Source organism: Malania oleifera, chromosome 9, assembly GCF_029873635.1.
Source record: "Malania oleifera isolate guangnan ecotype guangnan chromosome 9, ASM2987363v1, whole genome shotgun sequence".
In the NCBI taxonomy this organism is placed as follows: domain Eukaryota; kingdom Viridiplantae; phylum Streptophyta; class Magnoliopsida; order Santalales; family Ximeniaceae; genus Malania; species Malania oleifera.
This window is the reverse complement of record NC_080425.1, coordinates 29,327,599-29,353,766: the sequence shown is the minus strand read 5'-3', so window position 1 is coordinate 29,353,766 and position 26,168 is coordinate 29,327,599. Positions and strand designations below refer to the sequence as shown.

The 26,168-nt window shown below is 34.7% G+C and overlaps 1 protein-coding gene across 2 annotated transcripts; it reads right to left on the bottom strand.

Moving 5' to 3' along the window:
• Positions 1-483: 483 nt before the first annotated feature.
• LOC131164182 (metacaspase-3-like) lies at positions 484-26,168 on the bottom strand. Of its 2 annotated transcripts, none has more exons than XM_058121182.1 (5): positions 25,654-26,168; positions 22,029-22,359; positions 21,793-21,910; positions 8,623-8,817; positions 484-811 (listed from the first exon to the last, which is right to left on the bottom strand). In XM_058121182.1, the coding sequence occupies exons 1-5, from the start codon at positions 26,108-26,110 to the stop codon at positions 752-754; spliced, it is 1,161 nt and encodes a 386-aa protein (XP_057977165.1). In that variant the 5' UTR covers positions 26,111-26,168; the 3' UTR covers positions 484-751. The 2 variants fall into 2 exon arrangements, with proteins under 2 accessions (XP_057977165.1, XP_057977164.1); XM_058121181.1 differs by lacking the exon at positions 484-811 and adding an exon at positions 7,794-8,098.

The following is a 26,168-nucleotide window of genomic DNA, read 5'->3' as shown; positions in this document are numbered from 1 at the left end:
TTTTTGGTTTTTGGTTTTTTTTTTTTTTGAGCATTAGCAACTATGTGTTCTACGTTCATGTAGTTCCTAAGTTCCTATGTGATTAATTGCATTTAGTGTCTTGGTTAATGATGAAAACATTACAGAAAGATGGCGAAGTTATTTTATTAAGTTGGATTAAAATAAAAAAGAAGGCTTAAATTTAGATTTGATAAATGAGGAAAAGACAAAATATGAGATTTATTCGTAAAATTAGAGTTAATGAACTTAAGTATGCACTAAGAAAGATGAAAAATGGGAAAACTATAGGATCATAATATTTCAATTGAAGTTTGGAAATGCTTAGGTTATAATGAAATTATATAGTTAACTAATTTATTTAATATAATTATAAAAATTAAGAAAATACCAGACGAATGGAAGAAAGTACTTTAATACTATGTACAAAAATAAAGAAGATATTGAATGTAACGACGCGGCCCTTTACACGGACCCAGGTAGCTACTGAACATACGGAATACCTATATATGATAAATATGTATGAACAATCCGTCCTAAACAAGGACAAACAGGTGTAATACATACATAACTGTGATATAAATGTTGCGGAAAAATATAAACATCTATCGGGATTTCCTATTAGACATATATCAGAATTTACTAACTGTAACGACAAATACAAACGTCCATACTTAGAACATCACTAGATCTTACAATCTCCCAAAAAGGGTACTCCGAATAAGTCTATTACACAAATAAAATACTTACGTAATTAAAACTTAAAACAACTCCCCAATCCCTCCAAGCAACTAGGACCGACGTCCAGAAAGACCTGAAAACAATGGTTGTATAATGGGGTGAGACACATCTCAGTTAGGTGGAAGATATTACAATTAGTGTGTGACCATATTCTGTATTCAATTTAAAACTGATACTTTAAATTAACATTTTCAATACTGAAAAGCGAAAGATATATCAACATAAATCACATGAATTTCCCATAATAACTTTTAAATCATGTATATGAGTGTTAGAACAACGACTAGTTTGGTATGATATAATATGCCTATTTTACCCCGTGGCACGGGTTGTGCACTGATAACTCTAACAATGCCTTGTTCATGTAGGCATTGTTAAGTATCTAATATATAGTCCGACTGCTCCCATCTGATTTATTATTTTACCAGTGGTTTCATTACTCTTGCTAGCCGACTATCTATGTGTACCCACATTGATTTACATGTGTGGTTGCACTGTACCCTTCTAGCTGAGGAATATTCTCTGCCATTGGGGGTTATCTTTCAACCCCATAACTGAAGCTTTTTCAACTTCTAACTGGAGTATCTTTTAACTCCTATTACAGAAGTATCTTTCAACTCCTTTGCTGGCAAGCTGTGATTTCATTCATCATATATACAATTTATAATAAAACAAACAACTTGTGCAATTTCAGTATTTTTGCAAACTCATACAATTGCATCGGGTATAAACCGGCACATATCCTCTCGGTTTAACCCCTTTTTCGTATATAGCTCAGTATTTAACCGACACCTATTTTCCACAGTTTCAAATAGTATAATGGAACCTTAGTTCCTATAATTTATAATTGTATATACCACTGCATTATAAGTCCATTTAACAACATATATCACGTTCGTTTCGTCAAAAATTGTTTTAAGGAGTAATCGGTTCAAAAAGTCATTTAAATGAAAAATGAGGGTTCAAGCATATCCTATTAGTAGTTTAAAGCAACTAGGTAAGTTTTTAAAACGTTTGGAGATTATAAGCAAAATTCCTAAATTTACCAAAAAAGTAAAAATAATTAAACCGACACTTTTACCTCGTAGAATTTTGCAAACAAACAATCATAACGTACATAATAGTATAGACTACACTTTTACCGGTTTAATTTTCAAAATAAACTGATGTAAACAAATCCCTTTACCTTAAACTCGGAAATGAAGACACAAATGGTTTGGTCCAAAACAACGACCTTGGATCCTCGAAACTTAAAATCACAGAATATTACCTCACTGCAATTCCGACTACTATACAAATACCTAATCGAAGTTGGAATCAGATCCTTACCTTGATTTTTGGGGAAAACCCAAAAATCTTCAAAACGACGATATGATCTGCTACAGTTGTAGAGTTTCTCCTTCTGATCCACGCAGGAACCTTCAATCGTCGAAATGGACGACGAACGACGAAGGATCTTAGAGAGAGAGAGAGAGAGAAAATGAGAGAGAGAGAGAGAATGAGAGAATTTATAGAATAAAACCTAACTTAGCCTTTAAGTAATTTAAATAAATATCTCCTCCAAGATATTTATATATAAATATCTCAAAATATCTCATTTTAAAATATCTTCTCCAAAATATTTCCTTCAAAATATCTCTTTATTTATTTATTATTCATTATTTATTTATTTATTATTATTATTATTATTATTTTTTAGGGGTCGGGTTACTAAAAAAGTGCACCTTATTGATATGGGTAGTAACATCTAATCTTTTTAAATCTTTCATCCATGAGGTGTCACATTCTCCCCCACTTATAGAACGCAACGTTCTCGTTGCGAACCCACATTTCCAAACCCAGGCGATATGAATTTCATCACACTTTCGGCTGGGTGTTGTAACGCCCCAACCTGGGTCTTCCAAGGAGCACTGCATCTCTCCTTCTCCACCTGGACTAGACAATAGGGGGGCGAGCCTTATCGAACTAATAACTGGCCCCACAAACCAACACGTGTCATTTTCATAGTGTTTTGTCCTCACTCACACACTTCCTGAGAAAACTTCCTAGGTGGTCACCTATCCCAAGATTGCTCCAAGCCAAGCATGCTTAACTATGAAGTTCTTATGGGAAAGCTTCCCAAAAGAAAGGTGCATCTTGTTGATATGAGTAGTAACATCTAATCTTTTTAAGTCTTTCATCCATGGGGTATCACATTGAAAATTGTAATAACTATTGTAGGATTAAATTTACGAGTCATATGATAAAATTATAGGAAAGGGTAGTTGAATAAAGATTAAGTTAGAAATAAAGGTCTCAGAAAATCAATTTGGTTTTATGCTTGGGAGATCTACTATTGAAGTTATATATTTTTTTAAGAAATTTAATGGAAAAGTTTAGGAAAAAGAAGAGTGACTTGCATATGGTATTTATTGACTTAGAGAAAACATATGATAAGATACCTAGAGAAGTTTTATGGTAGATTTTAGAAAAAAAATGGTCTATGTAGTAAGTATACTAATGTCATTAAGAATATGTACGATGAAGTAATGACTAGTGTAAGGACTATAGATGGAGAAACTAGAGAATTTCCAATCACCATACGTGTACATCTTTAGTGATGGACTGACTAAGAGTATTTAAAAAGAGGTTCCATGATATATGTTGTTTGCAGATGATATTGTATTAGTTGATGAAACTAGGGATGAAGTAGAAATTGAGTTGAAATTATGAAGAGAAGTTTTGGAAACTTGAGACTCTATGATAAGTAAAAATAAGACAGAATATATGAAATATAATTTTAATAATGGTAGAAGGAATATTGTAAATAAAGTTAAAATTTGATGATGAAGAAATAAATAGCACTTGTAGATTTTGATACCTTGGATCAATTATGCAAGTTGAAGGAGAAATTGAAGATGATGTGATGTATAGAGTTAAAGCAGGTTGGGCAAAATGGAGAAGTGCTTCAAATGTTCTTTATGATCGTAGAATATCCTTAAAATTAAAAAGGAAGTTTTATAAGACATTTATAAGACTAACTATGCTATATGGATTAGAATGTTGGGCCACAAAAAAATAGAATATCTAAAAAATAAAATTTGTCGAAATGAGAATGCTTAGGTGGATGAGTGGTATAACATTGAAAGATAAATTAAGGAATGAACATATTCGTGGTAATTTGGGTGTAATTCTTATAGAAGATAAGATAAGGGAGGGACGATTTAGATGGTATGAACACTAGTAAAGTAGACCACATAATGCGCTAGTGAGGAAGGGCGAATAGGGTGCAGTAGAAGGGATAGAGGTAGACCTAAAATAACTTGAAAAGAGATAGTGAGTAAAGATTTTAATATCTCTGAATCTGTCAAAAGAAATAATCCATGATCGTATAAATTGATGGAAAATGATTCATATAGCCGATCCCACCTAGGAGGATTAAGACTTGTTTTTGTTGTTGTTGTTATCAAACATTATCTAAGTTTAATTACAAGAAAAATAAATTCTAATAAGTTTCTAGCCCTTATAAATATAGGAATACTTTCCTGAACTTTCCTAAAAAATTAAGTTGAACTACTTGCCTAAAATAAATGTGGATATAAAAAGAAATCAAAACACAAAAGATACTTTGATATTTGATAAAAAATAAATAATTTTTTAAACCCATACCTTGGTGGTGGTTTGATAGTGTGTCTAGATCTCTGTATAGGAATATTGTTGACTTGTTGGTTTCCTGAGCCAGAACTCCCTACAACTGGAGGATCAAGATCATTATCATTACCCTGAGTTTCTAATTCCACCTGCACAACTTGTTCGTATTTACTCCACTTTTCTGACTCCTGTTTCTCTTCATCAAATTCTTGAGTACGCTTCACTATAGCTTTCTCATTAAAAACTACATCCCTAATGATCACCACCTTATTTGCCATTGGATCTCACAGCTTGAACCCCTTTACACCCTTTTGATATCCCAAAAAGATGTAGCGTCTAGACTTTGCGTCAAGTTTCGATCTCTCGTCACTAGACAAATGAACATAAGCTGAACAACGAAATACTTTCAATCCGAAATAGTCTACTACATTTCTCGTCCATACCTCTTCTGTCACTTTCCCTTCTAGTGATGCCATTGGTGATTGGTTTACCAAGAAACAAGCCATACTAATTGCCTCTACCTAGAAGTTCTTTTGTAACCCTGCATTAAGCCTGAGACACCAAGCTCTTTCAGCTAGAGTTCGGTTCATCCTTTCAGCCACATCATTTTGCTAAGGTGTCTGGCGAACAGTGAAATGTCTCTTAATGCCTTACTGCTCACAAAACTCCATGAACCTAGAATTTGTGTACTCGGTCCCATTGTCTGACATGAGGCATTTCATTCTTCTCCCAGTCTGGTTTTCCACTTCAGTTTTCCACAACTTAAACTTGGCAAACGTATCAGACTTGTGCCGCATGAAGTATACCCAAACTTTTCATGAGTAGTCATCAACAAAACTCACAAAGTAAACATGTCCTCCTCTTGATGCTACTCTAACTGGCCCCCAAACATCATAATGTATATAATCAAGAATACCTTCTATTTTGTGAATAACTGATTTAAATTGTGCCATATTTTATTTCCCAAGAACACAAAACTTGAAAAAAATTAGCTTACATGCTTTCATGCATTTCAAGAGTTTCCTCTTATGAAATTCTTTCATACCATGTTTACCCATATGCCCAAGCCACATATGCCACAAAATAGTTTCATCAAATTCAAAATCTACTACTGCAGTTCTACCTACAACAGTAGTTTCCTACAATATATAAATATTTTCATCTAACTTTTGCCCTTTCATCACCGTCAGATTACATTTGCACACCTTCATAATCCCACTTTCAGACTTGTAATTGAATTCATTATAATCCATAGTGTCAAGTGAATTGAGACTCTTCCATAGGTCCGGTATGTGTCTTACATTGCTCAAGGTTCTTACAATACTATCAAACATTTTAATTCTAACACTTCCAATGCCAATGATTTTACAAAAGACATCATTGCCCATAAAAACTAAACTTGAATTGACCAACCTGTAAGTGCTGAACCACTCCATATTTGGAGTCATATGGTAAGAACATGTCGAGTTTAGGATACATGAGTCTGTGAGGCGATTTAGCCTTGACGAAATTGAAAGTACATCACCATCACTGCAAACTAAATTTTCTTCTTGAACTACTTTTGCTAATATTGAAGTCCTTTCATGTTTTTCAGCATTTCCTTTCTTCCAATCCGAACACTCCAATTTAATATGCCCCTTTTTATCGCACTTATAACACCGAATATTCTTTTCCTTCTTGGATTGAGTTTGAAATTTTTGACCCGATCCATTTCTGAATTTTCCTCTCCTACAATCATGGTTACCTTTCACCACAAGTCCTTCTTTGTGTGAATTTTCATCGTAGACTTTCATCATTTGATGAAAGTTAAGGGTCTCTTTCCCCTATGTAAGAGTGGTAATTAGGTTCTCATATGTGTGAGTCACTAGCAAAGAATTCAGTAGCATTAACGTCTTATCATCCTCTTCAAATTTTACATCAACCTGTATTAAATCACTCATGTTTGATTAAATGCGTTATTATGTTGATTTAGGTTTGAACCATCCACCATCTTGAGCCAATAAAGACGCTGCTTAAGAAATATTTTGTTAGTCCGGGATTTGGACATGTATCGACTTTCAAGATTTTGCCAAACAACTGCAGGAGAATCTTCCTCCATGACATGATAAAGCACTTCGCTGGCCAAACACAATCATATTGTAGCAACAACCTTTGCCTTTAATTCTTTCCAATTAGCCTCATCTAAACCTTCCGGTTGAACACTGCACAAGACCTTCACTATCCCTTGCTGGACAAGAAAATCTTTCACTCTTCTCTGCCAGAAACCGAAGTTTCCAGATCCATCAAATTTGACAACATTAAATTTCGCAGATGAAGTGCCCGATGCCATAACAACAATGCTCTAATACCAATTATTGTGAATGAACTCGAAATTGCACAATGGAAATTAAACGTAGCAACTAATGAAGAACAAATATGTAACACACACGCACACACATGTAGTACATATGAAAGCAAGAACAACAACGCAAAGATTTACGTGGTTCAACAATGCCTACATCCATGGGAGCAATCGGTAAAGTTTCACTATGTAAGTGTCAAAGAACATACAATACAATCACTTTTACAATGATCTTCTTCTCTCTTAATATACCCAGAATGGTATATTTAATTATAAACATTTCGGAGGTTGGGTTCTCGGCCCAAATTGTTGACTGATTGGGCCAAATAGTTGATTGTTTTAATTTAGACGTCTTTTTCCTTATTTATGCAATCCATCAAGTATATGAGCCACAAAAGCACAACAAAAGACAATCTATTTTGTTTTTCCATTTTATCAGCAGTTAATACCCTCATCTGGAATTTCATTTGAAACGAAATGCTTCAGTGTAAGTAAGTAAGGTGAGTTCTAGTAAGAGTGGCAAAGAAGAATAGATCCATATATTTTTCTTGTTATATTGTGAGTCCCTTTCTAAGCATGTACTACTGTTTAAATTTATTTGTCTTGTATGTTAAGTGAGATTAAGTGATCTTGACAGTTATTAATAGTTCTACATGCATCCAAACTCATATTGTTTGAACTATTGGAATCGAGCCAAAGAACTTTGCTGCAAGGAAAAAGTATTTGTTTATGAATGAAGTACTATTATTTACATACATGTTATTTGTAGTAATTAAGGTATTATTAAGAAAATTTTATGTTATTATTGAGGTTCCTTTAAAAATATACAAAAATTTATAGATTGTTTTAGAATAATTAATATTGTCTGATACCTGCGAGTCATCCCACTTGTAAGGCACAATATCTGTTGTTATTTATCAAAAAACAAAAAGGAGCCCTCAATATAGTCCAACAATACCTAATAACTACCAATTCCAATGAGAAATAATATTAAGACAGAAATATAACTAACGACAATTTTGGAAACTTAAATTTTGAACGTTAAATTTTAAATTATATGAGTATAAATTGATATTATATAAAATTTAATCAAATTTCATGTAATTTCAATTAATTCCATAACCTCAAGCAAACAAAAAGAAAACCTTTAGGCTGGCATCTATAATTAGATCATGACCCCAAAAGGCTTTCATTGTTTCCTTTGGAGCAATCAAATTATCTAATTGAAAAAAATAAAAAGAAATAGGCACATATTTTGAGTTGAAATCAAGCATAAACTATTATACAAATAGCATATGAGGAGTTGTAGAAACTCGACTGCACATACCGCTACAAAATGAATGGCTTCTTGTAAATGTCAAACTTCTCAGAAGAAGAAAGTAGAGGCTTCTGCAGAACACCAAACTCTTCATTGTCATTTATACCAGTACAAATTTCTTAAACAAACCCAAGAAAAATAATAGTATTTGTCTACTTTGAAAAGCCATATTTGAATGAGTTGAATGCATGCATGTCATGGAAATCACCATGTTCATTAGATCCATAGAGTTTTTTTTTTTTTTTGGTCTTGGCAATCGTGCACAATCTATGCCGATGACAAAAGTTAACAACTCTCATCAAGCATTGGTTTCCATATAAAAAAAAAAAAAATATTTTTAATCATTCCTTCTATCTTATTCCACTCTATTTCTAGGAATAAATATTTGCAAAACAAAAGTAACCTAGATGTTTTTGACCTTTTGTCAGACAACATTTCCACTTGGTAATGGCATTCAAAATGACCATCAGAGTCCGAAACTAGCTTTCATTACCATTATAAAAATAGTAACTAAAATGAAAATAGATTAACTGCATGCACTGCCCATTCAAAGAAAAAAAAAAATTAACAATTTGTACAACCTCATTATGCATACCTGCGACAGCGTCAAGCCTAACAATCCCTTCACAAGATACGCAATCGGACCATTTAGTTGTAATCCTGTTTTAGGCTCACGAATTGCATTGTGCATGGCTATTTGCAAGCGGCCATATGTTTGTCCAGGTTCATTTTGTGCTGCTTTGATGAAGCTGTAAGTCATGACACCAGTTACGAGGTTTCCTGAGAGAGCCTGCACAAGTAGGATATCAGAGAATGTCAATAATACATTAATTCAAAGGATGTTACCTCTCATCTATCATCAACTTGCCTTACACCTGAAAGGGTTTCTTTGTGTTGAAATTTCCATTGCAAACGATGAGAGAGTGGTCTGTTTAATGACTGTCAACTGATCTAACAGTCACACTAGGCAATAGAATTTTAATTAAGCCCTAACCATTTCATGCAAGCTAATGTATAGACTGAGGATTAAGATAGTTACTTTTTAAATTGTTTCTTGAAATTTCCAAGAAAATTTACTTGTTTTTGCTCGATAATCTTGCTTATTAAATGTTGTAGAATCTCAAGAATGATAAAGGATACATATGGGTCATGTTGATCTCAGTCCAAGATCTAATCGAAATTATCCTTTCTATTTCAATTAAACGTTGTTAAACTATGTTAAATATTTCACGCTATTTTAACCAAACCTAAAAATTTAAACAATAAGAATTGGTGTAAGGAAACGACATGCAAAACTCTTAGTTTTAGTTAACCAACATCCTGATCAAGACTGAAGTGTGAAAATAGTTAACTTCTATCTTGCACAATAAATTGTTAGAGCAAATTTCTGAAAAAAAAAAATGTAGTTTCATATTAAAATCTATAACCCTATGTTTGGGGAGCCCTTAGATTTGGATTTATATTGGAATTAAATAAAATGTGATATAAAATTGTATTAAAATTTGTTCAAATCCACTCAATTCCAATCTAAGGTCCAAAATATGTACTCCCAAATGCTACCCGAGTGAATAAATTCATAGCTTTAAAATCAAAATAGCCCTTGCTACACTTTACTAATCTACTAATTGCCATAATTCTCTTTTTGTTTGCTTGTCCAAGAAGTTATTTGTTTGCTTGTACATGATTAGAATAACTTCTTGCAGATTCATGTCATGAAAAACATTAATAATGGAAGAGCCAACAAATATCCTTTAAGGTTGTTTTCTATTAAACAAGGTATGTATAATGGAACTTGAAAACTTATACAAACACTTCACTTAAAAATTTTAGCATTCATCATAATCGAGTTTTATATTATAATTGTGGCCTCCATGGCATATCCTTTTTTAATTCTACCTATCTTGGTTACATGGGATATGACTAAACTAGTCATATCTTCTATGCATAGGTGAGCCTAAGTGAGACCAATTCACAAGTTTGGTTTGCAATGCAAAAAGGATAGGTAACAAAGTGCACTGGCACTAATTAATAATTGTGGAAGTTTTTGCATTAATGTCACACCTTCTGGCTAGTCCTCAATCCACAAAATTCGTCCCCTCTATATCTAGTTCTTAAGGTTCAATGGTAGTTATTTTCATAATGCCCACCTAATTAACTCACTTAATAATAACCTTACAAATAGAGCTAAACAACCTAGAATATCAATACTTAGGTTCTACCTCCTGAGAAGAAAACCATTCATCATTTCCCCCATGAGTGGAAGAAAATTATTTTTCTAGTAAATATTCAACCTTAATCTTCATTAGAAATATCCTGCCATTTTATGATTTACCTTAGATGGTCAAATTACTTATTGGACACAAAAAATATCAATGAGCTTTTGAATTTATTCTAACTTGACTAGCATTGACCATGGGGGATGTAAATGCGTGAAAGTACCTATTTTGGCCTAGATTGTGAAATTGTCCAACATCAAAAGTCAGTGAAGTCACAATTAGGGGTGTACAAAATTTATCGAAAAATTGAAAATCGCACCAAAACCGAACTATTTGAAGCTTCGGTTTAGTATTTTAGTTTCAATCATTAAAACCAAAATTTCAGTTTTGAATATATTAAAACCGATTTTTCAGTTTCGGTTTCAGTTCCACTTAAAAATCGAACCGTAAAAAACCAAAAATCGATTATAATTTGGGAAGACTGAACTCTACTCCAGGTCCTGGTAGCTGCCGAGTGCTGAGTCATTGATTGCTGTGCCCTCACAAATCACAATCACAAGTTAGTGAAGTCACAAGACTCACAACACCTCCCACTACCCCCAACGCTCACGCCCACACTAACGTCGACACCTTTTGTCCTCACAAGTCACAACACCTCCGGCTTCCTCCCAAGTCCCACCCCCACGTCAATGCAGCGACGCTCATGCCCACACTAATCGCCAATGCCCACATCTTCCACACCGATGCAGTAACGCAGCTCATGCCCACATCTTCCACACCGATACAGCAACACAACTCACGCCCCCATTTTCTCGGGTGTGAATCACAGGGTTTAGATATGGAGCCGGAATAAAGCATTAAAATTAATTAATTTCTGTATATAATAATATATATGTATGTCAGTTTGTGTCATTAAAATTAATTTATTCATTTGTTTACACCTAGTACATGCTTTCACAAGCCCTATACCTAGGATCTACACTCCTAGGATTAGATAAGGGTGTAGTAGCATTAGCTCCTGTGAGACATGAGTCTTCGAGGACGTGCAAATCACTCTCGATCTGTTTGTATCTTTTCTAAACCCATATAAGGGGGAGGATTGAGGACATTCTTGGGACCTCTTGTCAATAAGGTTAGGGCCTAAACCACACATACTTAGCTCCAATTTCCATTCCTAAGATAGAGTCTGAGAACTAATCCATAATGAATAAACCTACCTAGACTTGAGATAGGAGCTACATCCTTCTTACTAGATCCCTTTGTTCAGTTTATCTCTGTAGTTCATTATTGTATAGCTTTTGCCATTTGTTTTTGTCTTCATCAATTGTGCATGTTCTTCCCCTTTTGTTAGAATATTGCAATAAGACAGGCGTAGCCATTTTTCCTGCATTTCATCCCATCTCCTTAGATAAGGTCCATGTTGTGTTTTGTGGCTCATATATTTGAGTGGATGATTTACATAAGGAAGAAAAGCATAGTAGAATCAGTACTGAGAGATAACCGTCGATGGTTTGGATTTAATCATTGACGATTTTGGTTGAATTTCAGAAGACCCGCTCTTCGTTTTTATTTGTTAAAGGTTCTGTCAACAGTTGGTCTAAACATGTAGAGATTGTTTGGTCTCAGTATCTTTCCGTCGACGGTTTGATCATAAACCATTGATAGTTTCTCTCGAGAGACCAATGCTGATTTCAAATTTTGAATACAAACGTTAGTATAGTTAGGTGTTTGGGGGGAAACCTCTGCAGTGTTTATAAATACATCATTTTAGGTGTATTCTGAATGTAAAAAGATCATTGTATTGTGTCGTTTGAGACCAAGATAGCGAAACTTTGCCGATGGCTCCCATGGATGTAGGCATTGCCGAACCACGTAAATTTTCGTGTTCTTGTGTTGATTTCTATTTGTTGTTATATTAAAACTACGTGTTGTGTTCCATATTTGGTTTTTTATTGATTGTTGCATTGTTATTCTTCCGTGCAATACAATCCTATACACAAAAAATTAGTATCAGAGCAATTGTTTTTATGGCATTAGGTACTTCATCTAAAAATTTAGCGTTGTCAAATTTGATGGAATCAGAAACTTTGGTCCATGGAAGAAATGGGTGAAAGATCTACTTGTACAACAAGGGATGGTGAAAGCCTTGTATAGTGTTAAACCAGAAGGCATGAATGACGCAAATTATAAAAAATTAGAGGCAAAGATAGTATCTACTATCAAGTTATGTCTAGTGAATGGCGTGTTGTACCACGTTATGGAAGAGGATTCTCATGTGGCTATATAAAAAAAACTTGAAAGTCGGTACATGTCCAAATCTCTTACGAACAAACTTTCTCTTAAGCAGTTTCTTTATTTGCTTAACATGGTGGATGGTTTGGATTTGAACCAACACATCAACACATTTAATTAATTCATAAGTGATTTAATGCGGGTTGATCTGAAATTTGAAGAGGAATATAAAACATTGATGCTACTAAATTCCTTGCCAACGTCTCACACGTTTGAGACCATGGTTACAACTCTTACATGGGGCAAAAAGACCCTGAATATGGAAGAGGTGACAAGTGCATTGCTTAGCTTTCATCAAAGAAATAAAGTTTGCGATGAAATAACTCATGTAGAGGGACTTGTTGTGAAAAGTAGCCATGAACGTGGGAGAGGAAAATTCAAAAATGGATCGAGTCAAAAATTCTGATCTCAGTCCAAGAAGAAAAAGGAAATCCGATATTTTAAGTGCAGTAAAAGGGGCACATTAAATCGGAATGGAAGAAAGGGAACACTGAAAATTAGCAAAGTACTTCAAAATCAAAAAATGTAGTTGAAGAAGAGAATTTAGATTGCTGTGACGGTGATATACTTTCAGTTTCATCGGGGTTGGATCACCTTATGGACTCATGGATCCTTGATTCGGCGTGTTCTTACCATATGACTCCAAATAAGGAGTGGTTCAACACTTACAGGTTGGTAAATTCAGGTTCAGTTCTTATAGGCAATAATGTATCTTATAAAATTATTGGCATAAGAGATGTAAGAATAAAAATGTTTGATGATGCTGTAAGAACCTTGAATAATGTAAGACACATACCGGACTTAAGAGTCTCATTTCTCTAAACAATTTGGATTGTGATGGTTTCAATTATAAGTCCGAAAGTGGAATAATGAAGGTGTACAAAGGCAGAACTTCATAAGAGGAAAATATTGAAGGGCATGAAAACATGTAAGCTGAACTTCTGCAAGTTTTGTGTTCTCGGGAAGTAAAATAGGTTGCAATTCAAATCAGAGGTACACAAGACGGAAAGTATTCTTGACTATGTACATTCTGATGTTTGGGGGCCAATGAGAGTAGCATCAAGGGGTGGATATGTTTATTTTGTAAGTTTTATTAATGATTACTTACAGAAAGTATGGGTTTATTTCATGCGGCACAAGTCAGACGTGTTTGCCATGTTTAAGTTGTGGAAATTTGAAGTGGAAAACTGGACAGGGAGGAAAATTAAATAACTCAAATTAGACAATGGGACCAAGTACGTTGATTTTCATTTCATAAAGTTTTGTGTGCAATAGGGCATTAAAAGACATTTCACTGTTCACCGGACACCTTAGCAAAATGGTGTGATTGAAAGGATGAACCGAACTTTAGTTGAGAGAGCTCAGTGTCTTAGGCTAAATGTAGGGCTAGCTAAGAAATTTTGGTTTGAGGCAGTTAGTATGGCTTGTTTCTTGGTAAACCTATTTCCATGGGCATCACTAGAGGGGAAAGTGGCAAAATAGGTATGGACGTAAAATGCGGTAGACTATTCCAGATTGAAGGTATTCAGGTGTCCAACCTATGTTCACATATCTAGTGAGGAGAGATCGAAACTTGATGTAAAGTCTAGATGCTGCATCTTTTTGGGGAATAAAAAAGGTGAGAAAGGGGTCTAACTATGGGATCCAATGGCAAACAAGGTGGTGATAAGTAGGGATGTAGTTTTCGATGAGAAAGTAATGGTGAAGCATACACAAGTTGATCATGAAGAGAAACAGGAGGCACAAAACTGGAGCAGAGATAAGCATGTTATGCAGGTGGAGTTAGAAACTCAGGGTAATGACAATGATCTTGGTCCCTCGATTGTAGGGAGTTCTAACTCAGGAAACCAGTAAGTCGACAATGTTCCTACACGGAAATTCAGACACACTATCAAACCACCGCCAAGGCATGACTTTGATGATTTAGTATTTTATGCATTCATTACCAGTAACCATGATCCAACTACATTTCAAGAGATAGTGCATGGCTAGGAGAAAAGTAGGTAGATGGTTGCAATGATGGAGGACATAGAGTCGTTGCATAAGAATCATACTTGGGTTTTGGTGGAACTTCTAGATAGGAAGAGGCCGATAGGCTGAAAATGGGCATTTAAAAGGAAAGAAGCAATTTTAGAAAAGGAAGGAAAGAAATTCAAAGCACGGTTAGTGATAAAGGGATAATCACAGGAGAAGGGAGTAGATTATGATGAAATTTTCTCACATATGGCCCAACACACTTCCATCAGGGTTGTGTTGGGATTAGTAGCTCATTATGATCTGTATTTGGAATAAATGGAAGTGAAGATGACATTTCTCCATGGTGATTTTAAAGAACAAATTTATATAGTACTGCCAGAGGGATTCAGTGAACTTGGGCAAGAGCACTTAGTTTGCAAGTTGAAGAAGAATTTTTATGAGCTGAAACAGTCTCTAAGGCAATAGTACAAAAGATTTGATTCCTATATGATCGGGATAGGTTACAGAAGGTGTGAATATAACTGCTGCGTGTATGTTAAAGATCTTGATGATGGTTCTCTTATTTTCTTATTGCTATATGTCGATAACATGTCAATAGTTGCGAAGGAATTAGCTGAGGTAAATCAGTTAAAGGATCTGTTGCATAAAGAATTTGAGATGAAGGATCTTGGTCCAGTAAAGAAGATACTTGGGATGGAGATTCCCCGAGACGGAACTGCAGGGAGGTTGTGGTTATCTCAAGGTGGTTATGTGGAGAAGGTATTGGAAAGGTTCAACATGTCTGATGCTAAACCAATATGTACACATCTAGCGAGTCACTTTAAATTGTCTACCACGGACTACCTAAGGATGGATGATGAAATCTAGGACATGTCAAAGGTCCCCTATGCTAGTTTTATGGGGAGTTTAATGTATGTCATGATGTGTACAAGACTAGACTTAGCACATGTAGTGAGTTTGGTGAGTAAGTTTCTCTCTAATCCACGACATTGGGAAGTTGTCAAATAAATTTTTAGATACTTTGGGGTACATCGAATTATAACATTATGTTCGGTAAGCAATAGAATAGTCCATCAGTTGTGGGGTTTGTTGATGCTAATTATACAGGGGATATGGATGACAGAAGGTCTACAACAGGTTATGTCTTTACTCTTGTGGGAGGACCATCTGTTGGAGGTCCATGGTACAATCCCTGGTGGCATTGTCTACAACTGAGTCTGAATATATGGCAGTTGCCGAAGTTGCAAAGGAAGCCTTATGCTTTACCGATTTTTGTCAAAGAGCTGGGTACACAGCAATGTGGGGTTGTGTTACGTTGTGACAATCAGAGTGTCATCTACTTGGCGCAGAATCAAGTGTACCATGCTAGAACCAAGCATATTGATGTAAGGTTCCACATGGTCTGGGAATTGATTACTTCAGGTGAACTTGTACTGGAGAAGGTTCACACATCTGAGAACACAACGGATATTTTGACATAACCGATTACCACTGAAAAGTTCAAGCATTGCTTGGACTTACTTTATGTCTCCAAGTGCTAGAAGGGAGATGGACCCAACCTAACGTTCCAAGGTCAAGGTGGAACATCAAACTATGTTTTTTAGGTTTCTCCTAAGGGGCTGATATTCACCAAGGTGGAGATTGTTGTGTTTTGTGGCTTATATCTTTGAGTGGATGATTTACACAAGGAAGAAAAAGCATAGTAGAAACTGTTGACGGTTTGGCTCTAATCGTCGACGGTTTTGGCAAAATTTCAAAAGACCTACTCTCGAATTTTGTCCATTGAAGGTTTCATTGATAGTTTATCTAAACATGCAGAGATTGTTTAGTCTCGGCATCTTTCCATCAACGGTTTGACCATAAACTGTCAACGATTTCTCTTGGGAGACTAGCGCTGATTTCCAATTTTGAATACAAACGTTAGTATGGTTGGGTGTTTGGAAGAAAACCTCCGTAGTGTTTATAAATAAATCATTCTGGGTGTATTCTGATTGTAAGAAGATCATTGTATTGTGTCCTTTGACACTAAGATAGTGAAACTTTGCCGATTGTTCTCATGGATGTAGACATTACTGAACCATGTAAATTTTTGTGTTCTTGTGTTGATTTCTATTTGCTATCATAAATAAACTGCGTGGTGTGTTCCATATTTGATTCTTCATTGATCATTGTTATTCTAGTGTGCAATACGATCCTATACACAACAGTCCAAAACTTAGTCTTCCCTGGTTGCTTATTAGTCTATACAAGTGGTTTCATTTTTGTTATCTACTAGCAGTTCTAGGTAGGCAATCACTTACGGTCATCATATTGTTTCCCCAAGTCACTCCTTCAACAGGGTATCCTTTCCCTCAATGCGAGCGAACTTCCCTTTTTGCTCCCATTTGAACATGTCACCATTGCTCACACAACTGCTTCATCTTGTCGATGTAAGGGCTCTCACGTGCTTGCCTATTCTGTGATGTACATTCTAGGGTAGCATCCATTTAGGAAATGTCTTGTCATCACCCTACAAGCAAGCCTCGATTCAAAGAATTTCCTTAAGTTGCCTCAAGGCTTTGTTTAGAAGCTTTTAGCCACTCATTCAATGAGTGGATAAGCATTCTTCATCATATTCCTTTACCTAGTTACGTCATTTGACATCATGTATCCCATCATTACTATTTATTCTTAGGAAAACCTACTCAAAGTGTGACCCTCCATCCATTTGTCCATCTAGGGGCTCAAACAGATCCTTGACCCCTATTCAATCATTTGCATCATCAACAACCCTCACCTCATGTCATGTGAAGGTATTTCCTTCATTTATGCACACACATAGGCACACTTATTTAATTTTTAATCATTTTCCTGAAGGAATTCAAGCATTCATTCTCCTATTTGTGTGATCACTCAGGTGTATAGTGAAATTATAACTCTTACCAAGCTTTCTAGGAGGTTGCATTTGTGAGTGCATCATAAGGATCTTCACTTTCTAGGAATAAATTTACCTTTATCTTAGAATCTTGGTAAGTTTACATGCATTTCATACATCTATCATTTGTATGCATGCTTATCTTATTCATCATTTCTCCTATAGAAGGTTTAGATTACGATGGATATGTTTCGAAATGAGTCATAGTAATGCATTCTTCAAGGTCTTTGTGTAGTTGTGAAAGTAAAGGATTAGGGTTTTTGACATAGAATCATCCAAATTTTCAAAAAATTCTACCAAAGTTGATAAACTTCGATCAAATGAAAGTTTGTTTAAAACTAACTCTTGTTTAGGTGTTGATCACTTTGAATAGTGGCATAGAAGACATTTTGAAGACTACTTGCAAATGGCTTCAAGGAAAATTATGAGTAGTGTATAGAGAACCCCTTTTGTCTTAATTAGAGGTCTTTAAGAGGGTTTTTTTGGCAAAGTGCAAGAAAAAAAAAGAAAAAAAAAGAAAAAAGAAATATCTTTCATTTTGTATCCATCTTTGTATTTTTCCCAAATTTGGTGGAAATGAAAATATGCAGTGTGTTGGGGTTTATTTATGAATTTTAGCAAAGTGGTTGTTTTAGGTTACATTGCATTCATAAGAATTCATATGAATGGAGGTGCTGCCCTCTTTTAGTAAAAAAAGGAAAAAGAAAAAAGAAAAAAAAAAGAATTCATACATTTCATGCATATCCATACATACATTTCCATCATAAGCATTTTCCTTTGGGACCCTACTCATATTATCCAGTAGCCTACAAAATCAATTGGTCAGGATTACTGTACCAAGAAAACAACTGATTTTAATTAGAATTTTGGGGTTTCAACATTGAGAAAAACAAAGCAATTCTCTTGCATCCTTGTAATATTTGACAAAGAGTTAGAATTATGGGGGAAGATTTAGAAAGTTGAATATTGGGAGTTGAGCAGAGCTATGAAGAATTCAATCAAGATATCTAGGAAATCAAAGGCTAGACAAATAAATTAATGGAAATGCTTGCTACCATGAATAAGGGAAAGGCTGTACAACCTCTAGAACTAGCAAATGAGGGTGATCCTTTATTTCGTTGGTGTTCACAATGGTCAATGGACACCTTCTCATATAGAGATAAATGTGACGATGGGCCAAGGCTCTAGTTCACATCCATTCGTACCAGCAGCATCATGATTGCATTCAGCTCTAGGGTTTAAGCAAACAGGGAATGAAAATGCGTAGTCACCACTAATCATAATTCCCAATACTGAAGAGATGGGGCTAGCCAGGGAAACTGCTAGTGAATGAACCCCTAACTTAGAGGTGAATCATAAATATGAGGTATTAAAAGAATGCTTAAAACTATAGAAGGCACAAATGCATTCAAATCAGTAGATGCATTTGAATTGTGCCTATGCCCAATGTGCTTCTATCATAGAAATTTGAAGTCCCATATTTCAAAAAGTTCAATGGGTCTAGGTGTCCAGTTATGCATTTGAAGATGTATTGTCAAAAAATAGCCGCTTATTCAAATGATGATAAATTTGTTATCCACTACTTCCAAGATAGCTTGATTGGAGCAGCCATGAGATGGTACATCTAGCTAGACTAAATAAAGATTTACACTTGGAAAGATTTGGCTTATGTCTTTATTGCTCAGTATAGGCATGTAATCAAAATAACTCTTGACAGATTGACTCTATGAAACATGGAGAAGAAGACAAATGAGTCATTCAAGGAGTATGCTTATTGATGGAGGGAAACAGTAGCACGAGTGCATTCTCTAGTTAAGGATAAAGAGGCAATCTCTTTATTTGTAAATCAATCAATAATATCATAAATGTAAATCAATCAATCATTATCATTTATTTTAAATTAATTTATTAATCAAAATTGATTGGTTATCTTCCCTTCTTTACCTATAAATAGTGTTTCTCAAAGAAATTGATAGAAGAATGAAAAATTGATACTGAGAAAAAAAGAGGCTAAAAGTGAGATAAAGAAATTGAAAGAAAGGCTTTTGCCAAGAGGAAGAGAAGAAGAAGTGGCACAAAAACTATAGAGAAGAAAGGCTAAAAAGGAGATTAAAGAAGAAGAAGAGTCGGGCTAAGGCAATAAAGCATGAGCAATAAGGGACTTAAGAGGTAGGTATCCCATCCTTTTTTTTTTCCTTGTCACATTTTAATGCATGATTTGTTCTAGGATGCTCAATTAATATTGAATTGTAAAATGCATGACTCAGTATGTTTCAAAGTCAAATCAATTTACAGAATTTTGCGACAAGAATGTTATTTTAGGGGGGTTAATTTTTTAATTCATTGTAGGCCTTTTAATGGTTTAAACCCATAACCTCAAAATAGAATCCTTAAGTCTCAAAACTCAAATTCCAAATTCCCAAAATAGAGTCCCAAAATTTTGAAATCAACAATAAAGATCCCAAAATTTTCTGAATAGACTTGGATACGTAAACCCATAAAATAAAAAAAATAAAGTATTAAATTCTAAAAAAAAAGTGGAACACGTGCTGCCTTATGAATGGTGACCTGTAGTGTCAACAAGATTGCACATTCGAAGGGTGATGTGGCGTGATATTAGCCATCCAAATTATGTTTTCTTTGGATAGTCATATCACTGTCATGTTAACGATCCATTGCCAACACCGTGCGCCCATCATCTCCAACCATGTGTCATATCATGATTTAAAAAAAATTATAATTTTTTGGTTGCTGCCACGTGTCATCTCAGGTGGTTGACATGTGGTAGCCCTAGGTGTTCCCTGCCTTCCTCTTCCTTGAACCGGGTCGACTCAGTTTGACTTGGGTCAACTCAAGCTAACCTATTAATCCGATTCAAATTGGTTGAGTTGATTGGACCCTTGAACTACTCTAATTTTTTAGTCAATATTAATTCATTTTAATTTTTTAAATTAAAAAAAAATTGGGAGAATAGTAAAAAAAATACAAAAAAAATTAGAAAAAAAAAATAAATAAAAATTATTTGAGTCATTTTTTACTAAAGGGACCTAAAAAATGAAAAAAAAAAAGAAAAGAAAATACTAAAAATAAAAAAATTGGATAAAATTCATTAAACTCCTAGAAAATTATAGAAAAATCTTGGAAAATTAAAAATTTTTTTGCAGGTTGGAGAATGTTTTGGAAATCAACTTTGCTCAAATTTGGTGCATTTGCTTTATCATTTTATATTTTTATATATCATGTTATGTCCGTGTGTATGCATGTGTGCATCCCAATAATAAAACAAAGGGTAAAAGGTATTTCAAACATCACATATGATAGTTATGAGGGGGGGTTTATCCAATAAGATCCCTTCCTTTGGAGGTCTTATTAGACATTCCTAAATTGCGTTTGATTTTGCTTTCTATTTTGAAATTTCAATTGTTTAAGAGTTAATTAAGGACCATCAGATTCAATTTGAGCTAATTCATCCTTAAGTACGGACCGTTTGTAGGACAAGTGTGTAAAAAGAGTGCAAAAACCTTCCCTCGCATAACTATACTCCCAATCCTAACTTAAGTTGGTAAGAGAAAACCATGACTACTGGTTCTTTGACCTTATGATTAGTCTAGAGACCAATCAACAAGTAGTAATTAGATGAACTAATCACACCCAGAATAATAATAGTTAGCGATGACTCTATCAAACCATCAATATTATTATCACCTCATGCCATTTCGAACCCTTCTCCGGGACACTGTGATAAGGAGAATGCTACAATGTGAAGATGGAAGAAACTTATATTTATGGCACTGGGATTTTTGGGCAATTATTTAGTTTTCAATTTTCTATCTTCCTTGTATTTTTGTGCTTGTGTTCACAAACTAGTAGATTCTAAGATTTTACAAGTTAGAAAAGTTATCTATCACTTTTGTGCTAGTATTCGCTAATTTTCCAAGTATGCTATGTTTTTTAAGTACCTACGTAGCTATGTTATATAAAAACAACCTCTCTGCATAAAAGCAAGGATAATGATGTATGCATGATGATGACTCTCTCCTTACTCCACAAAGCGGGGAGTTTTGTGCCCTAGGGATGCCCTTTATGTAACTATGCTATATATAAAGAGGCATACTTGGGTTTGGACTTGGATTTTGAATCTAGGGTTGAGCCCCTTTGTGTAGACATGTGTCTAGATTGCACTTCCTCTGTTTTTTGTTTCTTTCCCCTTCAAAATGGGTGCATTTGGAAACCCTCATTGTACAACTATAATGTACTATCCTCTAGGGCTTAGAGATTGCAATGCTATACATATATATATATATATTTTTTGCGTGGACAAAAACCTAAAAATACATTAGAAAGAAGAGAGATTGAGAAGACTCACCGCAGTATCAACAGAGGTTTGATGATCATCACATGCACTGAAAGAGAGGGCAAGGCCACCACTGGTACCTTTATAGGCAACAGTATGACTTTGATCTTCCCATGAATAACATCCTTTCCTACATAAACACAAATAACAGCATAGGAGTTCAAGTCCTTGCTTTGCATGTCAAAAAGCTGGATAATTAATGTATGTAACTCGAGGTTTTAAAACACAAAAATAAGAAATGAACTAACCTATCTATTCTGCATACAAATGGAAGATCAAGAATGGTTCCGCTATGGCAAGAGTCAATGATAGCATGAAGTTTGGCTCCATGGCAAAGTGGTCTTACAATTGTGGCATTAATCTCATCATCAAGTATTGGCCCCTCAGTCTCATAATCAACAGGGCAAATCATTTCATCATATCCATCAGTTTCATCCCCATTATAGTTGCGACGTTGAAAACCATGGCCCGAGAAGTGAAATACCAATGAGTCCCCTGATCGACAACCATGGATAAGCCATTGCAAGGCCAATCTAATATTACGTTTTGTTGGGATCCGAAATGGGTCTTTCTCTTCTTCTGCAATTCAGATTTCTACTGTTACCACATACAAAATGTATTTACAGATGTGAAGATTTTTACCTCTTCCTTCATTTTCAAGTAATGGCAACTGTTGCATTTCAGAACCATCTTTGACTTATATCTAAATTTTTTTTTTTAAAAAAAAACATAAATGTGCTGCCATAAATGTGTTAATAGTAATTATTATGGTAAGTAAAGCCTATAAGTAGCCATGTACTCAAGTTGTTTGCATCAAGTGGAATAAAAAACATCAAAATATTATATCCTTTATCCACTTCTCTCAATCTACATTGTATCCTCTATTTCCAACGAAGTGGTATCAAAGCGAAGTGTGTGCCTAGTGTTTCAAATGATGGTAGGTCCGTTTCAAGTCCCTCTCCTACCTCACAAAAGATAATTTTCATAAATGGAGTATTCGAATGAAAGCCTTACTTGGTTCTCAAGATGTTTGAGAGATCATTGAAAAGGGTTATATAGAACCACAAGATGAGGGTATCTTAAATCAAACATAGAAGGATGCTTTAAAAGATTCAAGAAAGAAGGATCAGAAGGGCGTTCTTACCCTTATATATCAAGGTTTGGATGAAGTTATATTTGAAAAAATTGAAAATGCAACTTCTTCTAAACAAGTATAGGATAGCCTACAAAACTCACAAAAAGGAGTCAGTGAAGTGGCCAAAGTTCATGCCCGAATACTTTAGGTGAGTTTGAAACACAATACATGAAAGATTATGAATTAGTTTGTAATTATTTTCCAAGAGTTTGGGTAATGTCAACAAAAATTGAGAAGATATGGTGAAGATTTAAAAGATGCTCGAGTGATAGAAAAGATGTTCCGATCATTGGACCCAAAATTCAAGGATTTGGAATCCATGATAGTTGATCAACTTATGGGGTCTTTGGAAGATTATGAAGAAAAACTTATTAAGAAGAAGCAAAAACCATTGGAGCAAACTTTTCAAACCAAACTTTCTTTCAAGGAGAAAAGAAAGTAATGATATAAGAGGTTGGGGACATAGTCATGGTCGTGGTTGTATTTGAGGTGGAGGAAGAGGAAGAAGAAGTGATTCCAAATCATCCAATAATGATAAGAGGAATCAAAATTATCAATCCAATAGAGGACATTAAAGAGGATCAAATTTGAGAAGGCAAAGGTATGATAAATCGCAAATTAGAAGTTATAATTGCAACAAATATGGTCATTATTCATATGAGTATAGAACTTTCGAAAATGTTGAAGAAATGAATAATTGTGTTGGAGAAGAAAAGGAAGAGGTGGAGTGTACTATACTACTAGCATACAAAAGGACATAGAGGAGAAGAAAAGAACACATGGTATCTTGACACTAAAACAAGTAATCATATGTATGGAAACAAGAATTTGTTTATGGAGCTAGATGAATTGGTAAGTGGGAGACTTGGAAAGGTAAAATATTAATTCTCTTGAAAGATGGAAGGAATCAATTCATTGCTAATGTATACTATATGACAAATATGAAGAATAACATTTTAAGTTCGAGACAACTCTTCAAAAAAGGATACGATATCCAAATGAAAACCGTAACCTTTTGATAAGAGATCCTAAAAATTGTTTTTTGGGAAAAGTGATGATGACAAAAAATGAAATGTTTAAATTAATCATTCAAACTAATGTTTCTAATTGCTTAAATTATTCCTCCTAGATTTGATATCATAGGTATGACTATGTGAATTTTAATAGTTGAAATTTATAAAAAATAAAAGATGGTGAAAGATTTACCTTTTATTGCGCATTCCCAATAACTATGTGCAGGATGTGTATTTGTAAAACTCTAGGAAGAGTTTCCCTAAAGAAGCAAGCACACAATGGCAAAAAAGATGTTGGAGCTTATCCACACTGATGTATGTGGTTCGATTGGTCCCCAATCACTTGGTAAGAGTAAATATTTATTTTTTTCTCTTCATCAAAGACTTTAGTAGAAAGACTAGGGTCTATTTTCTAAAACAAAAGTAAGAGATGCTTGAAACTTAAAAAAAAAATCAATATTATTGTTGAAAAATAAAGTGGTTATGAAATCAATGCTATGTCGTCTAATAGAGGGGGAGAATTCACATCAAATATGAATTTGAGAATATTATGAAAACAATGGAATTCATCGCCTTTTGATGATTCCAGGATCTTCTAAAACAAAAAAAGGCTTTGCAAAGTGAAAAATAGAGCACTTCTTAATATGGGGAAAATAATGTTGCAAAGCAAAAAAACGCCTAAAGAATTTTGGGCATAAGCAATTAACTAGCAGTACATTTGTTAAGTTAGTGTGTGACTAGAAATAAGTGGAATTGGACCCCCACAAGAATCTTAGAGTGGAAAGAAGCCAAGCGTCTCTCATTAACTTGCGGGTGTTCGGGAATAAAGCATAGCATATATAGCATATCAAAAGTGTTCCCAAGTTGGATGTCAAGTGTGAGATGTGTGCCTTCATCAAACATGACTCAAATAATTCAAAGGGATACAAGCCCAACAATACAAGCTATGGAAAAGTCATCATCAATCGAGATGTTGAATTTGATGAGTCTAGTACATGAGAATGAAACATTCAGGACAAGTATGACTTCATTTGAAGAAAATGAGGAAGAAGATGATCAATCCATGAAATGCCTACTACTCCACCACCATCACCGGTGTCATCTCCTAGTAGCCATTAATTGTTCAGAAAGAAGACCACCTCATATGAGAAGTTTTCATGAAATCTATAAGATAACTGAAAATATGGATGATCAAATCCATTTTTTTAATAATAACAAGTATTATTGCTATTGTAATTATTAATAGTTATTATTATTTTTATAATAATTATTATTCTTAAAATGATTATTATTGTTTGGCCTTTTATTATTAATATTTTTCTTGTTGCTATTATTATTTTTAATAATAATATTATTGTTATTACAATTATTATTAACTATAATTTTTTTATCATAATAGTAATAATAATTAATATCATTAGCATTTGTTGTTTTTTCATAATTTTTTTTATTACAAAATGAGTTTAATTCTATAATGAAAATTGATTCTACCCTATTTGGACTAAAATAATTTCATAAATTAAATACAAAAATATATTTTTGTTCCTAAATTTGATTTCATTTCACGCCTGATTCTACAAAAAACACCGTTTGTTGTTACACGATATGAAAAAGAGGCTCTGTATATCCTAAAAATTAATTAGAAACGAAAGAAAGTGGAAACAACAGAGAGAGAGAGAGAGAGAGAGAGAGAGAGAGAGAGAGAGAGAGAGAGAGAGAGAGAACCTGTAAGGACAAGCACACACTCTCGAGGAAAGCACATCTTCTCAACCAGAAAATATCTCATGCAGTTCACATCATTAACAGTTCCCTTGAGCCTTCTAGCTCCGGAGTAGCTCACCCCACATAGCACCGCCCGCTTCCTTCCAGGCCTGGAAAGAGTTGATACTTGTTGTGGCGGCAATGGAGACGGTTGAGCATGATGACGGCCATAACCAGATGTCACCGATCCAGAACAGTTATCGGCAGAAGCCGCAATTGCATGGTGGTTGCTCGACACCCTATTAACGAAGCCTTTAAACCAGCCTGCAGCACGCTCAATTCTTTCCTGTGCATGACCGAAGGGGTTGGTAGATCGAAGCTGCGTGACCCCATGGCACACAGCACACCGAATGGCTTGTGTGTCTGGTGGCACCACCAGTTGCACCCCGCAATGTCTGCATTTCTCTACTCCACCTGCCATTTCTTTTGTGTGTTATAACTCTAGAGGTTGCAGATAAAAAGAGGCCATGGTGCAGGTA

Excerpts from the sequence above, each read along its gene's own strand:
- LOC131164182 (XM_058121182.1), bottom strand. The coding sequence starts at position 26,110 with ATGGCAGGTGGAGTAGAGAAATGCAGACATTGCGGGGTGCAACTGGTG. Across the intron at positions 21,911-22,028 it reads TTTGTATGCAGAATAGATAG|GAAAGGATGTTATTCATGGG; the intron begins GTTAGTTCATTT and ends GTGTTTATGTAG. Across the intron at positions 8,818-21,792 it reads AAACCTCTGTTGATACTGCG|GCTCTCTCAGGAAACCTCGT; the intron begins GTGAGTCTTCTC and ends CTACTTGTGCAG.